We start from the raw sequence: 18,970 nt of genomic DNA on the forward strand, positions 1-18,970 counted from the left end.
TCTAAATACTCTCTTTCTAGGCTTGCTGTGACGTCCTGATCATCTGCATCCCTTTTCTGGGTCTTCAGGAACTCTATGGGGTGTTAGATCATCTCCTTGATGGTCAGGATCTACCACGGGCCAGGGATTTCTACAGGCAATTCTGTGTGAAACTGGTGAGCGTGCAGTAAATGCTGCCTGCGAAAGCGCAACCCGGAGTCCAGGCAAATCCCAGAAAGGCAAACAACACGGAGGGATGTCTGGCCCTCGCCAGAACTGTCCTGCAAGGATAGCAATGATTCCTTGTGTCCTGCCCCATTACCCTCAGCTCTTTCCCAAGTCCTGACTGGGATCTGTTCTCTGAGATGCCTGAAACACAGCTGCTGATAGTCTCACAAGCCCCAGTACTGTTCTGATGAAAATCGGGTTTGAAATAACCATAAGACATCTTCCAGTAGAATAATTAATGGCTGTGTGAGCCTTCACTGACCTTTAGTTTCCCTTTGTGGGACCTACAAGATGCCAAATTCCATAAAGGGTCACTTCCCAGTTGTCTTCTTTGTAACGTACTTCTCTTTCAGGCAAGGAAAAACCAGGAAATCCTGTGGATCCTCCACACCCACTCATTCACCTTCTTCAGCAGCAATTGGGAGATGATCCGGAGTGCTGCAGTCAAGCTCACAGGTGGGGGCCTGGCTGCACTCCCTACTCAGAGGTGTCTGCTCCTTCCCATCTAGTTTTGCTTCAAATGGAAGCTACTCTACCATGAACGTGGGAATGACTGGGATGACAAAAAAAAAAGTGCCAGAAAGGAATTAATTTTGCATCTTGGAGTATCTTCCCTCAAAGGAAGCTGTTCTCTTTTGCAAATGAAAACTTGTAACATCTTCTAACTTCCCAATACCCTCTCTCTTCCCGTTAGACCCTCCTACCTTGTGGGCCTTCCATGCTTCTTCTGGTTCCAAGTCATGGCTCTTTCCTTTGCCAAAGTCCTTGCCCTCAGCCTGCTGCCATGCCAAAATGCTTCCTTTGCATCATCCCTTAACATAAGCCATACTAAACCTCCTAAGCTCAACTGAAGCTGAGTTTTAGCAGCAACATGATACAAGTGGAAAGTGTGTTGGTGAGGAGACCAGCAGACCTTGGCTCGGCTATAAGATTCTGGACAATACACTTAACCTGTCTGATCTATAAAATAAAAGAGGAATGTAATTGAACCCCTGAGGATCCTTCTATTATGAAATTCTAAATATTATCATGACACCTAGTCCAACTAATCCAGCCCACCGTGAACCGGCTTACTCTCTTGGTCACCTTTAAGACTGAGTTAAAACCTAAGAATTTCTTCTTGGATCACATATATGATCCCTCTAGCTGCACTGTAAATTTTTTTAAGACAAAGATCATATCTTACTTACACATGTTTGAAACCCTGACAACAATTGGCACCCCCTGAGAGGACACTGCATGATCTTTTCCAAATACACGTTGGGTGAGGGACCACTTCCAGACATGGCTCTCAAGGCCCAAGAGACATCACCCTGACATCATCCCGGGGTCACAAAAAGAGTCATATAGTTTGCTCATTCACTAGCCAGACCACTTAACTTCTGACCAGGTGCAGAGTCTGACCTGACCCACTATTCATGGCCTCTTCCTCATGATGAAGTTAGTATCTGTTTTTCCTGTTGATTTTAGATGCCATCGTCCTCAATTTGACCAACCGATATATGCAGTTATTAGACAAAGAACAACTGACCACACGTGAGTACCAAGCCTAGGTTCTGCACAACATATTGTTAGAGAAATACCTTTGAGAAAAAGAAGCTAATGCTGCACCAAGTTCCATGTTAGCCCAGTAACTGAAAATCATAGTACCCCATTACTGTCTCTAATGCCCCCTAGATACTGGAATTTCTCCAGTATAAAGCAACCCCCAGCTCCAGCCCTTTGCAGGTGTCATTCCCAACAGACTGTTATTTTCCAATTGTCTATAAACCTAATGATTAAACGGTCAGGATCTTCTCTTCCCCTATTTCAAAGTTAAAATAGATTCTCAGCTTGCAGATCCAAATCCTACCCATTGGGATAGAATGTGAGCATGGAATCCTGAGCTCCATGTAGAGCTGACCCCCAACATGGAGCCTCACAGTGTGACATAGGTTGGCTTTCTTCGTTCACTGAACTTTGCTGTTCTATTTCAGGGCTCCAGGCACTTCGGCAAGACCCCTGTATCAGTGTCCAGAGAGCAGCTGAAGCTGCCTTGCAGACCCTCCTGAGAAAGTGTAAAGAGACAAGCATCCTTCTGTAAGCCACAAGGAAATAAAGTGCTAGACTTTTTCTACAACTGACTCCTGTCTTCATCCTCACCACCTACAAATTTGCAGTATCTTGAAGGATGCTAGCATGAGGATCTTGAAATGATGGTATATTCCTTACCCTTCAGAGTCTCCTGCCGACTTCCATTAGTAAAAAGTAAATCCCACAAATTCACGTGAGGGATAACCTGTGATTTGAGTGGTACCGGCCACATAGCTTGCAAGGTTACCCTTCTATCTTACGAAGCTTATGTCCCAGCAGATATCTTGAAATGACAGCACCTGAAACAATTCCACTGCAATTAAGAAGAGGGCCACTGTTATTTGCACACATAGCTCTGTCCTTTATCTCTGCCAGCCTTGAATTACTACTCACACTTTCTACTTTCTAAAAAGCAGTGTTATGATAAACTTTAATCTGTGTGTTTTTTCTCAGGTTGTAATTTTTGTTTAGAGACTATGTCAAGTACTTTTCTACAAAAGACCCACTCAGACATTGTATTAAATCTCATGGTTTCCTTTCTATTGTTATCCCAGAGCATTTGAATGGCATGTGTACGTGGGTGTGTTTGTGTGTGTGCATGTGTGCACATGCATGTGTTAACCTTCTTCACGGCATCTGAGTCATAACTTCTTTTTGTCACAATGCCTACCTGAAATGTTACACACATGGCATTATGTACATAACAAGAAGTTTCTAACACAAGAAGTGCGAAGCCTGGCACTTGTCGAACACTATTACCATCATGATAATCCAGTAGCAACATTATTAAATTGATGCATCCCTTTATAAATTCCTGTTAGCTATATTCTCATATCTTCATTGTCAACGTCTTTGGGGAAGCATCTTTTCCTACAAGACCTTCTACAGACCAAAGGAATTTTTTAGGTCAGAGAATTTAGGCCAGAGTCCATTTATTCATTCATTTAACAAATACTTACTGAGTGCCTAAAATGTATAAGGCACTGTTATAGCCATCAGGTCTATGACTATGAAGGAAAAAAAATAGAAAAATTCCACCATCGTGGAACTGAATGCTATGAACTCTGCTTATAAATTCCAGAGGATGGGATGCCTGGGTATCTCAGTGGCTGAGTGTCTGCCTTCAGCTCAGGGCATGATCCCAAGGTCCCAGGATCGAGTTCCACATTGGGTTCTCGAGGAGCCTGCTTCTCCCTCTGTTTATGTCTCTACCTCTCTCTTTCATGAATAAATAAATAAGTCTATAAAAAAAAATTCCAGAGTATGGAGCCAGCCTCCAAGATGGCCCTCGGTGATTCTTGCTTCTGGAATCCATGTAGTCCTCTCCCACAATGAATAAAAATGAGCTATGCAATCAATATTTCAGGAGTTACAATGTGTGACTTCCAAGGTAAGGTCATAAATGGCATTGAACTCTCTTGAGTTACTCACTCTGGGGGAAGCTAACTGCCATGTGAAAGAAACACTCAAGTAGTCCAAAAAGAGTTCCATGTGGCAAAGAATTGATGTGCTCCCCACCCCCCCACCACCACCCCAGACCACACACACACACACAAGCTAGCAACCAGAGCTAACTTGCTAGATATGTTCATGTGCCGTCTTGGAAATGGATCCATGAGCCCCAGTCTGAAAGTCTTCAGATGGTTAAAGCCTCAGCTGACACATGACTGGATTATGAGATAAAATACAGAATGCCCAATTAAATTTGAATTTCAGGTCAACAATGAATATCTTTTTAGTAAAGTATGTCCTGATTTTTACACTGGAGAAAAAAAAGTATTGTTTCCTAAAAACAAAAATTTAAGCACCTTGTATTTTTATTTGCTAAATCTGGCAACCCTACTTCAATCTAATGAGAGTCTTGAGCCAGAATCACTAAGCTGAACTACTGAATTCCTGAACCACAAAACTATAAGAGATAATAAATCTTTGTTGTTTTAAGCCACTAAGTTTTAGGGTAATTTGCTGTGCACCAGTGAGTAACTATTACACAGAGTCCATGATACCACCAAAGTTGTCTGCAAATTTCTGTGTATAATTGTGTAGATACATTTTTGGGGTAATGGCTTTCATTAAATTCTTAATGAAGTCAGAATCTATTCCCAAGCATAATATATATGAAACAGAGCAAGAAAAGGAAAGTAAGAGACATGAGTTTAGTCCACCTCTTTTGGCAGGTTATTCAAAGTCAAAAGACTTTTCAAAATAGCACTGTCCACTAGAACTTTCTGCAGTGGTGATACATTCTGTATCTGCATTGATTGATATGCTGGCCACTAGCCACACGTGGCAACTGAGCTTTTGAAATGTAGCTACTCTATCTAAGGAATTAAAAGTTTAAGTAGCCATATATAGCTAGTAGCTACAGTATTACACAAGACAGTTTCCAAACTTGGGGCAAAGAGTCCTAAGAGAATTTGAGTAGAGCCACCTCAGAACTATAGGATGTTCTCAACATGAGCATAAATTCAGATACAGGACCTTGTCTGATATTAATTTACATATCTTCACTACTTCTCTCCATCCCTTCTGGCATCCAACAAAGAGCCTTCCTCATCACTGATTGATAGAAATTAGGTAGAACCTGGTATCATAATAGTGTTGCATGGGGACAGATGGTAGCTGTACTTGCAGTAAGCATAGCATAACATACAGACTTGTTGAATCATTGTTGTACACCTGAAACTACTGTAATCTTGGGTGTCAACTGTACTTTGATTTAAAAATAAATTAGGCAGAACAGCCACATGAAACATTGCCACTGAAACTTCATCTGTCTAAACTCTGATCTTAGAAGGATTCTCTCGCTGACAGGAATTCCCAACAGTCCTTACAAGCTGTGTGACTTGGGGAAACCATTTAACTAACCTCTTTGTACTTCCACTTCCACATCTGTAAAATTAGGGTAATAATATCTACTTCAAGATGCTATTGTGGGGATTAAATGTATTCATGTACACGTAAAGCATTTAGAAACCTGGCCCAGGATCATGGTCAAATAAATGTTACCTATATGATATAAATATTAATAACATGAACAAATATATCATTAGAATCATAAATATTAATGTAAACTCAGCAATTGGTATAGAAAGCCAGCTGATTATACCACCTCCGTGGGGCCATGTTCCTGACCCTGTGAATACTGCTACCCTCCTTGGGAGGCTGAAAAGAGGCTGCCAACCTGCCCCCACCCCATGCCAGTCAGAAGATCCAAGCTCAGCAGCTGGCACTCCTGCTGTGACCGCCAGAGTCCCTACAACACACATCAAAGCCTTCCTACCTGCTTTCACATCACACAAGCTAGTCAGGCTGTGTGGCAGGAAAAGTTTAGATCTCTTTGCTCTCTCCAACAATTATTTCCATTAATCCCTCCCTCTCAGAGTTGCCGCCAGCCTGGTTCAGGCCTCTCTTGCCAGTCAGCCCCCCAACAGGTTGATCTAAGTGGTTCAAACACAGGCAAATCACCCAAGGGAGAAACACCTCTAGAGGGTCTCGGGAAATTAGAGTTACAGAGGAAAAGCATGTTCAAATACCACCGAACAGATTCCTCACTCCTGTTGCTTGCCTCACTATTATTTGTACATATGATCATTTTTTAACTCATGTTTACTTTAGAGGAGTGATGCATAACGGGCTAGCACTTCTTTAAAGGGCTCTGGGATCACTTGTTTTGCAATTCAGTACTCTGCCCTTTGACCCAACAGTGAGAGCCAGGGCTCTGCTGGTAAACTGGGGACATTTAGCTTGGCTGACCCTGCTAAAATAGTTTTACCAGAAAAGAGGAGAACAAAGATCACAGATGAGAAGAAATCGGCTTCCAGGGAAAGAAGCCAGGGGAATTGCTTACTTGGACTTGTCCCTGCACAGCCCTAGTACAAGACTTCTGGAACCCTCAAGACACTCTGAGATTGTAATATAAATTTTCTAATAGTGTTGTCTTTTTACTAGATTTAGCCCCCAGCCCCACTGTTATCGTTCAGATTACCAAAGTATGTAACTAGAGTGCGTGGTCAGTTAGACATGGCAGTAACCTGTCCGCTAATCAGTAGCTTTCATCTGGGCCCCTGACAGAGAGCAACTTTCCAACAAACAATTTTATACGGCTGCACTCTGGAAATTATCATCTTGGAATTTCTCTTTCATACTTGTTTTTTGCAGGTATTTCTAAAACTGGGATAGTAGACAACATGAATAGAGTCGAGAGCAACCTGAGGGAAGACAATGGGATTCATTGCAAAAATGTGTGTGCATGTGTATAAAATGGCCAAATTGTGACATATGAAATGGCATTTGCTTCTTACGTCTACTTTGTCAAACTTGATTTACCCGACAAAACATCCTTACTTATTTGTATTCCTTCTGGACAAACTGTCCTGGATTTTATTTATTGAATTATGTGGTTATCCTGGAAGCAAGATAAATTTGGAGAACACAATTTTATAAATATCTGTGACTCATAGCTTCTTTTTCAATTTGGGAGCCTCCAAAAAAAACATAAGATAAGAAATCCTTCTGCATTACCTACCACTTCCTCCAAATATTCTCAGAGGTAAATCCTAAGGATTAAATTGACCAATGCCCTAACACCTTCTTCACTGCACAGTGATGAAAAAGAGACTCTGTTTTGGAGATGGAGATCCTGGAGAATTGCTTATTAGTCCTAGGTTACCTAGGACTCATTTAATTTTTCAGAGAGCATAGAAAGGGAATAGGAATTTATCTTTAGAGGCACCTGAGTGGCTCCATCCATTAAGCATCTGCCTTTGGCTCAGGTCATGATCTCCAAGTCCTGGGATCGAGCCCCATATCAGGCTCCCAGCTCAGCAGGGAGTTTGCTTCTCCCTCTCCCTCTGCCTCTGCCCTGCTTGTGCATGCTCTCTCTCTCTCTCTCTCAAATAAATAAAATATTTATTTGAAAAAAAGGGAATTTGTCTTTACCCTGGTCCTAGTGGAATTATAAGAAATCTTTAACTACCCACATCCAATCCTCAGAGGTTCTGCTCTGGATGAGGGTAAACAGGCCTATGGGCAGGGTTTATGGCATGGCCATTTTCTAGTCTGTAACATTCTACAAAAGATAGAATGGAACCCCATATGACTATAGCAGAAAGGTTTTATTAAGGAATAAAGATGGATAAATAGCAAAAGGCCAAATATTGAATGACAAATCAAGTTATACTGTATCTGGAAGATAATGGGTAGCCAGAAGAAGTTTTTGATCAAGGTAGTAAAATGATAAAATCCGTACTTTAACATGTGATTAATAGAGTAGATAAGCTGGTAAATCAGATAGTTGTGATGGGCTTTCAGACTAAGGCAGTATTATAAAAATAAATGACACAGCCAATAACTAGTAATGAGATTGAATTAGTAATCAAAAACCTGCCAACAAAACAAAAGTCCAGGACCAGATAGCTTCACTGGTGAATTATACCAAACATTTAAAAAATTAACATCAATCCTTTCAAACTGCTCCAAAAAATACAGAGAAGAGAAGAACACTTTCCAAACTCATTTTATGAAGCCAGAATTATTCTGATTCCAAACCCAGAAAGGAAACCACAAGAAAACAAAATTGCAGACCAATATCCCTGATGAACATAGATGCAAAAATCTTCAGGAAAATATTAGCAAACCAAATTCAAGCATATTTAAAGGATAATATGCCATGATCAAGTGGAACTTATGTCATAATTTAGTTCACAGAGATCTCAATCACCTTTCTCTTCTATATCACATGAACTCATTACATTGATGACTTTACACTGATTGGACCAAATAAGAAAGAAATAGCAGCTAATCTAGATGTACTAGTAAGACATTTGCATATCAGAGGGTGGGAAATAAATCTGACTAAATTCAAAGATCTCAGTGAAATTTTTAGAAGGCCAGTGTCCAGGCACATCAAGATATCCTATCTAAGGTGAAGGATAAGCTGTTGTATCTGGCCCTTCCTACAACCAAGAAAAGCACAATGCCTATTGGACCTCTTTGGACTTAGAGGCAATGTATTCCTCACTTGGGTATGTTACTCCAGTCCATTTACTAACTGACCCAAAAGATACCAACGCTGAGTGGATTGTAGAATAAGAAAAGGTTCTACAACAAATCCAGGCTGCTCTGCAAGCTGCTGTGCTATTTGGGTCATAATTCGGCTCATCAATGGTGCTTAAAATGTTGGTGGTAGATAGGGATGCCATTTAGAGCCTTTGGCAGGTCCCTATAGGGGAATCCCATCCTAGGGCCTTAGGATTTTGGAACAAAGCCCTGCCATTCTCTGCAGGTAACTACTTTCCTTTTGAAACAGAGTTCTTGGCCTGCTAGTAGGCCTTAGTAGAAACCAAATGCTTAATCATGGACCAGAAGGTGACCATGCAACCTGAGCTGCCCATCATTAACTGGATATTATCTGACACACCAAACCATAAAGTTGAGCATGGACAGCAGCACTCCATCATCAGTAGAAGTGATCAGGCCCACACAGGTCCTAAAGGCACAAGTTATGTGAAGAAGTGACCCAAATTATCCTTACTCCAGCTACACTGCCTTCTTTCCCAATGTGCACCTATGGCCTCATGGAGAGTTCCCTATAATCTGCTGACAGAGGAAGAAAAAACTCAGGCCTGGTTTATAGATAGTTCTGAACAATATGCAGCCACCACACATAAGTGGACAGATGTAGTGCTACAGCCCCTCTCTGGGAGAGTCCTGAAGGGCAGTGGTGAAGGGAAACCTCCCAGCAGGCAGAACTTTGACAAATATACTAGGTTGTTCATTTTGCTTAGAAGGAGAAATGGCCAGATGTGCAATTATATACAGATTCACGGGCTATGTCCAAGATTTGGCTAAATGATCAGGGACTTGGAAGAAAGATGATTGGAAATCTGGGAAAGAAGTACATAAATAGATCTCTCTGAATTTGCAAAAAAACATGAAGACATTTGTGCTCTATCTAAATGCTCACCAAATGTGACTCGATGTTAATAATTAAGTGGATAGGACGACCTATTCTCTAGACACCAGTCAGCCTCTTTCCTAGCCACTCTTGTCATAGCCCAATGGGCTCATGATCAAAGTAAGCATGGTGGCAGGGATGGAGGTTATTCATGGGCTCAGCAATATGGAGTTCCACTCACCAAAGCTGACCTGGCTACAGCCAATGCTGCAGGCCAAATCTGCCAGTAGCAGAGACCAACACTAAGTCCTCAACATGATACCATTCCCCCAGGATAATCAACTAGCTAGATATTGGCAGGCTGTTTATATCAGACAGCTTCTATTATGGAAAGGACATTGTTTTGTTCTTACTGAGGTATGTAGTGGATACGGATTTGCCTTCTATATACCCAATGCTTCTGGCAAAACTACATCTGTGGACTTACAGAATGCTTAATCCACTGGTGTTATTCCACAGACCAATTACTTCTAATCAAGGGACTCCCTTCACCGCAAAAAAAGGAAGTGTGGCAAGTGGCCCATGTTCATGGAATTCAAATGATCTTAACCATGTTCCCCACCATCCTAAAGCAACTGGCTTGATAGAATGGTAGACTGGTCTTTGGGAGACTTTGTTACAGTGCCAGCTGGGTGGTAATATCTTCTTGGAGGACTGGGGCTAGTTTCTCCAGAAGACTCTGAATCACCATCCAATAGACAGTGCTATGTCTCTCATAACCAGATTCAGAGATCCAAGAATCAAGGGATGAAAATGGAAGTGGCATCATTCACTCACTGGCATCACTTCCTGTTACCCCCTAGTCATCCACGAGCAAAATTTCTGCTTCCTGTTTCTATAATATTATGTTCTGTTGGCCTAGAAGTGTTAGTTCTAGAAGGACAAATCATTCTACAAGGAGACACAACAATGATTCTATTGAACTGCCACCTGACCACTTTGGGCTCCTTATGCCTCTGAATCAACAGGCAGAGAAGGAGTAACTGTAGGAGTAACTGTGCTGGATGGAGTGATTGATCCTGATTGCCAAAGAGAAATTGGACTACTACTCCACAATGGGGACAAAGAAAGGTATGTCTGGAATACAGGGCTTTCTGGATCTACAGCTTGCAGATGATAGATAGTGGAACTTCTTAACCTCCACAATCACATGAGACAATACCTTATTATAAATATATAATATATATGTATTTCATATATATATTTCATATATGTATACGTAGAGAGAGAGAGGAAGAGAAAGAGGTTCTGTTTCTCTGGGGAACCCTAACTAATACACTCTGCTTATGTATATACTATCATATACATTACTTTTATACTAGTCAAAGGAAAATTGGAATATCTATATCAATACCAGACAAAGCAGACTTCAAAACAAAGAATTGATCAGATATAAAGAGATATTTCATGCCAATATATGGGTCACTTAATCAAGAGGACATAATGATCCTACGAATTTATAGAGCTTAAATACACAAAGCAAATACTGGTAGAATTGAAAGGGCAAATAGATAAATCCACACTTACAGTTGGAGATGTCAACACTCTCAATAACTGGTAGAACAAGCAGACCAAACATCAACAGGGTTATAGAAGATTTGGACAAGACTATCAACCAACTTGATCTTATTGACATTGTATGGAACACTCCAAAGAACAACAGAATGCAACTTCCTTTCAAGTGTACATGGGTAATTCACCAGATAGATCATATTCTGGGCCATAAAACAAATCTCTATAAATTTATCCATTTTGAAAGATCAGTTTGAGAAATATATCATTTTTTATACAGCTGAATCTTTTTAAAAAGTTATAGAAATTAATTACTGACTTTATTTCAGCAACCAAATCTTATCCTGAATGTTGGCTTATTTTGAATAGGACCAGGTATAGCAAAAATTTTAGAATCAGTTAAGGTCCTTTATCAATGAAAAGTGCTATTGCCATTGTAACATGTCAGAATAGTGATTAAGAGTGTGATCTATTGAACCAAAGGACTTGGATTTGAATCCTATTTCTTCCATTTGCCGTGTGAAGTTCACTAAATTTCTTAGCTTTTCTATCCCTCCACATCCTCATTTGTAAAATGAAACTATAGTACTTATTCATAGTGTTGTTGAACTGATTAAATGAGTTAATATATGTAAAGTGCTCAGAGGAGGGACTGGCACCAATAAGCACCATAGAAGTTTTCGGTTTGGATATTAATGTTATTCCTTACTGGCATTCAGGTCTTTGTGTTCCACATTCCAAGACTGGGTTCCAATATTCCTTCTCAGAAGAGATGGAACATCCTAGCCTGAGTTGCTTAGGACCTATATTAGGCATTTGCAGCACTGCCATTATAAATGAGAGAAAAATGCCTCCCACAATACACAGAGAAAATACATCTGGCTCGATAAATTTACTTTGATGTCTTAGCCTTACTTGCCAAGATTGTGAAAGGGCAAGCTCATGAGGTAACATCCCTCACAAACCCGCTAACTGAAGCACAAGTTTGACCATTAAATCACAGCAGCTCACGGTCTCTGCCATGGGCTAAATGTATCCTTTCAAAATCTGAATATTCTGTAGTTTTTAGGGGATAGATTCTTTACCTCTTTGGTTAGGTTTATTCTTAGGTATCTTATGCTTTTGGGTGCAATTGTAAATGGGATTGACTCCTTAATTTCTCTTTCTTCAGTCTCATTGTCAGTGTATAGAAATGCCACTGATTTCTGGGCATTGATTTTGTATCCTGCCATGCTACCGAATTGCTTTATGAGTTCTAGAAATCTTGGGGTGGAGTCTTTTGGGTTTTCTATGTACAGCATCATGTCATCTGCGAAGAGGGAGAGTTTGACTAGTTCTTTGCCAATTTGAATGCCTTTTATTTCTTTTTGTTGCCTGATTGCTGAGGCTGGGACTTCTAGTACTATGTTGAATAGCAGTGGTGAGAGTGGACATCCCTGTCTTGTTCCTGATCTTAGGGGAAAGGCTGCCAGTGTTTCCCCACTGAGAATGATATTTGCTGTGGGCTTTTCGTAGATGGCTTTTAAGATGCTGAGGAATTTCCTTCTATCCCTACATTCTGAAGAGTTTTGATCAGGAATGGATGCTGTATTTTGTCAAATGCTTTCTCTGCATCTATTGAGAGGATCATATGGTTCTTGTTTTTTCTCTTGTTGGTATGATCTATCACGTTGATTGCTTTACGAGTGTTGAACCAGCCTTGCATCCCGGGGATAAATCCCACTTGGTCAAGGTGAATAATCTTCTTAATGTACAGTCGGATCCTATTTGCTAGTCTCTTGTTGTGAATTTTTGCATCGTGTTCATCAGGGATATTCATCTATAATTCTCCTTTTTGGTGGGGTCTTTGTCTGGTTTTGGAATTAAGGTAATGCTGGCCTCATAGAAAAAGTTTGGAAGTACTCCATCCCTTTCTATCTTTCAGAACAGCTTTAGTAGAATAGGTATGGTTTCTTCTTTAAACGTTTGATAGAATTCCCCTGGGAAGCTATCTGGCCCTGGACTTTTGTGTCTTGGGAGGTTTTTGATGACTGCTTCAATTTCCTCCCTGGTTATCGGCCTGTTCAGGTTTTCTATTTCTTCCTGTTCCAGTTTTGGTAGTTTGTGGTTTTCCAGAAATGCATCCATTTCTTCTAGATTGCCTAATTTATTGGCATACAGCTGCTCATGGATTGGAAGAATTAACATTGTGAAAATGTCAATGCTACCCAGGGCAATTTACACATTTAATGCAATCCCTATCAAAATACCATGGACTTCCTTCAGAGAGTTGGAACAAATAATCTTAAGATTTGTGTGGAATCAGAAAAGACCCTGAACAGCCAGGGGAATATTAAAAAAGAACCAGAGCTGGGGGCATCACAATGCCAGATTTCAGATTTGTACTACAAATCTATGGTCATCAAAACAGTGTGGTACTGGCACAAAAGCAGACACATAGATCAATGGAACAGAATAGAGAATCCAGAAGTGGACCCTCAACTCTATGGTCAACTAATATTCAACAAAGCAGGAAAAACTATCCGCTGGAAAAAAGACAGTCTCTCCAATAAATGGTGCTGGGAAAATTGGACAGCCACGTGCAGAAGAATGAAACTAGACCATTCTCTTACACCATACACAAAGATAAACTCAAAATGGATGAAAGATCTAAATGTGAGACAAGAATCCATCAGAATCCTAGAGGAGAACACAGGCAACACCCTTTTTTAACTTGGCCACAGCAACTTCTTGCAAGATACATCCATAAAGGCAAAGGAAACAAAAGCAAAAATGAATTATTGGGACTTCATCAAGATAAAAAGCTTCTGCACAGCAAAAGAAACAGTCAAAAAAAACTCAAAGACAACCTACAGAATGGGAGAAGATATTTGCAAATGACGTATCAGATAAAGGGCTAGTATCCAAGATCTATAAAGAACTTATTAAACTCAACAGCAAAGAAACAAACAATCCAATCACGAAATGGGCAAAAGACATGAACAGAAATCTCACAGAGGAAGACATAGACATGGCCAACATGCACATGAGAAAATGCTCTGCATCACTTGCCATCACGGAAATACAAATCAAAACCACAATGAGATACCAGCTCACACCAGTGAGAATGGGGAAAATTAACAAGACAGGAAACCACAAATGTTGGAGAGGATGCGGAGAAAGGGGAACCCTCTTACACTGTTGGTGGGAATGTGAACTGGTGCAGCCACTCTGGAAAACTGTGTGGAGGTTCCTCAAAGAGTTAAAAATAGATCTGCCCTACACTCAGCAATTGCACTGCTGGGGATTTACCCCAAAGATACAGATGCAGTGAAACGCCGGGACACCTGCACCCCGATGTTTCTAGCAGCAATGTCCACAATAGCAAACTGTGGAAGGAGCCTCGGTGTCCATCGAAAGATTAATGGATAAAGAAGCTGTGGTTTATGTATACAATGGAATATTACTCAGCCATTAGAAACAACAAATCCCCACCATTTGCTTCGACATGGATGGAACTGGAGGGTATTATGCTGAGTGAAGTAAGTCAATTGGAGGACAAACATTATATGGTCTCATTCATTTGGGGAATATAAAAATAGTGAAAGGAAATAAAGGTGAAAGGAGAGCAAATGTGTGAAAATATCAGTGAGGGTGACAAAACATGCGAGACACCTAACTCTGGGAAATGAACAAGGGGTAGTGGAAGAGGAGGTGGGCGGGGGGTTGGGGTGACTGGGTGATGGGCATTGAGGGGGGCACTTGACAGGATGAGCACTGGGTGTTATGCTATATGTTGGCAAATTGAACTCCAATAAAAAAAATAAATTTTTAAAAAACTCTGAATATTGAAACCCTAATTCCCAGTGTGATGGCATTTGGAGATGAAGCTTTTGGGAGCTAACTAGGTTTAGATGAGATCAGGGGTCATAAGGGTAGAACCCCCTAATGGAATTGGTGCCCTCATAAGGAGAAGAAGAGACCAGAATGCCCTCTCTTTCCACCATGTGAGAGTACAGCAAAAAGTAGCTCTTGACACACAAGGAAGAAAGCCCTCCTTACCAGACACCCCATCTGCCAGGACTTAATCTTGGACTTCCCAGCCTCCAGAAATGTGAGAAATAAATGTTTGCTTGTTTTTAATATTTTTTAAGTATACTTATTTATTTTCAAGTAATCTACACACCCAACATAGGGCAACAACTTACAACCAAAAGTCACATGTTCCACCAATTGAGCCAGCCAACACTTCTAAATGTGTATTGTTTCAACCACGCAGCCTATGATATTGTATTAGAGCAATCAGAACTCACTCGACAGTCTTGTTCTTTCTGTCACCAAAATGAGAAAGAACGTCCATCATAGGGTTGTGATTCCCAATCCGTAACTAAGAGAACTGTCAGCTCTAGCCACTTCCACTGCTAGAAGTAGGAGCAGCGATCTCTTAATAAACCAGCATCCCAAGATTAACTTTCCCAGAAAATAGGCTTGTGTGCCAAAATATTCTTTTTAAGATTTTATTTATTTATTAAGGAGAGACAGAGAGAGAGGCAGAGACAGAGGCAGAGGGAGAAGCAGGCTCCATGCAGGGAGCCTGATGTGGGGCTTGATCCCAGGACACTGGGGATCAAGACCTGAGCCAAAGGCAAACACTCAACCACTGAGCCACCCAGGTACCCTTCAAATATTATTTAGATTCGGGAACTTCTAAGCTTCTTCCTTAAGGCCTCTGCCTCTTTCTATAGCATGAGTCTCAACAACAAACTTCTTCACCCTTAATCAATCCTCCACAGAGGCAGTGAGAGGGAATCCCCTATCTTTATTCAAAAGAAAAAAAAAAAAAACAAGAGAAATAGGAGGGACATGCTTCCATGGCACAAAAGACAAAGCATACCTATTTAAGGCCAAGTTAGTATTTCAGAATGCCAGCCCCTGCAGGTGTAGCAAGACACCACAACACACAGCTCATTAACTCTCCCACGTCTGGCAAGACACAAACAACCACCACAGGTCTACAGCACAGAAAAAAGGCCAACACTGCAGTGAAACAAGATGAACCCTACCCTAGGAAGCAGAAGAGCCATTTCCAGACTAGATCTGCTATGTGACTATAGAAAAATGACTATAAAATGGGCATTTTATTGAGCATACACAGCCAATGGACTGAGCTATGGGAGGCACAGAACCACAGGATGAATCCCTACCCTTACTAGTCTAGAGGAAATCTGGGGGCAAGATTTCCTCAAAGGTGCCTTTCTCTCATATCTAATGAATTCTGTGCACCACGTCCATAGGAAAAAGCCAACCACCATTTTTAAGAGACTCAGGATACTTTGGAGGGCTCCTTATCATCCCAAAGTATTTAATTCCATAGGGCTGTAATCATCCAATTATTTGGCTTGTCCAGTTTAATATCACGCCTGACCTCAGGAGTTCCTCTTCATGCTCAGTATCCATGTAGAGAAGAGTTTCTAGACTTAGAGCTCCAGTTGAAGCCCTTTACTAAATATTGTTATGATATATTCATGGTGGGGCCACCTGGGTGGCTCAGGTCGTGATCCCGGAGTCCTGGGATCAAGCCCCACATCGGGCTCCCTATGGGGAGCCTGCTTCTCCCTCTGCCTATGTCTCTGCCTCTCTTTCTGTGTCTCTCAAGAATAACAAAATAAAATCTTTATAAAAAAAGGAAGAAAGAGAAGTACATAAAATATTTAATAATAATAATATACTTGTGGGTTGCATAGAGTCTAATAATACACCAATGTTGAGCTTTTTGTGTTAATTACTTCTTCTTGAGGATGTCTGGGAAACTTTCCTTTATTGAGAAAATTCTATTTCATGATTACAAAAAATTCCTTGACCTCTCTGTGTTCCTAGCCCACCTGATCAGCTGATTATTACATAATGGACACTCATTCTGCAGTACATATGCTTTGTGCCTTGAGCCAATGCACCTCTGTCTTGAACATCATTGATCTGTTATGTACCTAAGGCCTTGCCCCTGGAATTCAGCACAAGCCTCCTCTCCTAAGGATGAGTGCAAATAGCAGTGATAACAGGGCAGTTCTTTATGTTTGTCCTTTCACAGGAAATTGTCCTCAGCCTGTGAATCAAAAATAACATTTTATTGTCTTTCTTCTCCTACCCACCTACTCACCATCAGCCCATTCCTTCTCAAACAACGACAGTCTTTCTATCAGGTCTTGTTAACCCTTGGCTTAAAAAAGCAAATTTCCCTACATGATTGATGTTTTTAGTGTAAATCTGGAGCTTTGTCTGACAGGAATAAATAAAAAGACAAATTGTAAGTGCTTTGGTTGTCACAGCAGGGATTCCTATCATGCCATCAGCTTTCTTGTCCCCAAATGTGTGAGCTGCCTGAAAGACCAAGGTAATTGAAAGGCATGCATATACCTCTGGTTTCTCAGATATTAACGGAAATTGCTTCCTACTGTGGTTGCTTTCTGGCTCAGTGTTCTAAAAGAGAAACAGGTCATTCCATTTCTAGGACAAGTATTGAATACACTTTAGTCCATCAAGAAGGAAAAATCTCAGTGCACTGGTAGGTAGTGGGACAAATGTGGCTGCTCAGTTCTGCTAATCTTATACTAAAAATGACTCTTTTTCAGTTCTTTTTTCTTGTCTTGCCCCTCCTCTGCCTCTCTCTCCTACCTCAGAAAAAGAGTTGGTATACCTGGACACTTACTTCATTTCGTACCCAAAGTATATAGCAACTTAGTTTATCTTCAAGTTTACGATGACCTCTTCCACCAGCTATTAGAAATAATCCAAATGCCTATACGGTGGGTAAGTGAGTGAGTGTGTGGGTGTAAAGAATTTTGGTATCCATAAAAAGAAAATATAGACCAGATGATACGCTATGGGGTTCAAAAATTTTCATTAATACACATACTTATCTTAACCAAAAGGTAAAGGCACATGACCAGTTTTAGGGAATGCTGGGTACACCACCTGCCCAGCATCTGTAGCTCTGAGAATGGGTTCACAATTCTCACATGAAGCTGAGAATAGCCATGACCTTTCCAGCTGAGAGAGGAAGCCCTTGATCAAATTAACCGGTTGGTTGGCTAGTTGCCAGGTAACCCAGAGTTCCAGGGGTCATTTGTCAGATAGTTCCCCTTGCCACTCCACACCCCCACTATACCACACCTAAACATAAGAACCTTCCCTCGGTTTCAAAGGATTACAAGTGTCCCAGATCGTTGGTGGAAGGGTAGGGGAGCAGTCTGGATGGGGTTCACTAAAGTTCACAGCATTGATAAGCAGCTCTTCTGTTGGTCAATTATTAGAAAATGTATGGAGTGTCACAAGAAGATTCCATTTCATCTTGTTTTATTCTTCCCTCCCTTCCCCTATGATCCTGTTTCTTAAATTCCACATATGAGTGAGATCATATGATAATAAGGAGCTCGTTATGTATGTAATGCAACTGATGAATCACTGAACTCTACTTCCAAAACTAATAATACACCATATGTTAATGCATTGAATTTAAATAAAACTATATATTTAAAAAACACACTCTCCAGTGTGATTAGAAGATCTTCCAAAGCAGCTTCTCTGCCCAGGTGGACTTGCAGTGTCCCCTTAAATCGTGAGTGATGACTTGTGGGATGTGGCTCGGCTCCCATGTAGCTCCCTGAAGCTAGTGACGGTTAATGCCCCAGTCAATTCCCTCCTCCCCCTCTGTCCCCCACTTGGTCCAGATGACGTGAACATCAGCACTTTCTGCCTTCTCCTCCAAGGTTATAGCCCACTCTAACCCAGAGGATCTTCACCTGGTCTGAGACAGCAGGAAGGGCAAGCAGGGGAATTGTCAAATTCACACTAATCTCTTTGCAGTCAATTTTCCTGGCATAAGCAGCCCTGGCTTTCCAAAACCTTCTCTTTAGATGTTCAAGAGCTTATTTTCAGAGTTTCAAAACATTTTAAAAGACTTAATGTTGAAAGTTACATCTCCTTGCAGATTCACTGCAATGATCGTGATTCCTTTATAAACAACTACGAAGATCTCTAACTAGAGGAAAGGACAAGTGTAAGAATGTTCAGAAAAGAAAAAAGGCACAAAATTTAATATTTCAAGATAGCATCTCTCTACAACCTCATTCACTGCTCCCTCCTTCTCCTCCAACTCTTCCCTAACCCCTTACTTCTCCTTCACTAACTCTGGGAAACTTCTTTTCCAAACCTTAGTTGTCAAATCTGCTAATTTATTTTTTT

The 18,970-nt window shown here is 40.9% G+C and overlaps 1 protein-coding gene and 1 long non-coding RNA gene across 9 annotated transcripts in view; one reads left to right on the forward strand and one right to left on the reverse strand.

The window, feature by feature from the left end:
* The window catches only part of MROH2B (maestro heat like repeat family member 2B), a 63,156-nt gene extending 60,830 nt beyond the window's left edge, over positions 1–2,326 (forward strand). For 7 of the 8 annotated variants that reach the window (XM_077896114.1, XM_077896113.1, XM_077896115.1 and 4 more), the window contains 4 exons: positions 21–155; positions 561–663; positions 1,678–1,743; positions 2,184–2,326. In XM_077896114.1, coding sequence (XP_077752240.1) covers positions 21–155; positions 561–663; positions 1,678–1,743; positions 2,184–2,290 — 411 coding nt within the window. In that variant the 3' untranslated portion in view covers positions 2,291–2,326. Of the gene's footprint in view, positions 1–20; positions 162–560; positions 664–1,677; positions 1,744–2,183 lie in introns of those variants that run through there. The other variant, XR_013378595.1, reaches the window with a different exon arrangement.
* On the reverse strand, positions 1,856–18,458 carry LOC144312944 (uncharacterized). Its single transcript, XR_013378598.1, has 3 exons — positions 17,436–18,458; positions 16,717–16,832; positions 1,856–2,579 (listed from the first exon to the last, which is right to left on the reverse strand). It is a non-coding gene; the product is annotated as an uncharacterized LOC144312944 (long non-coding RNA).
* Positions 18,459–18,970: the final 512 nt, after the last annotated feature.

The sequence above is a fragment of the Canis aureus genome, chromosome 4 (genome assembly GCF_053574225.1).
Source record: "Canis aureus isolate CA01 chromosome 4, VMU_Caureus_v.1.0, whole genome shotgun sequence".
NCBI classification, from domain to species: Eukaryota; Metazoa; Chordata; class Mammalia; order Carnivora; family Canidae; genus Canis; species Canis aureus.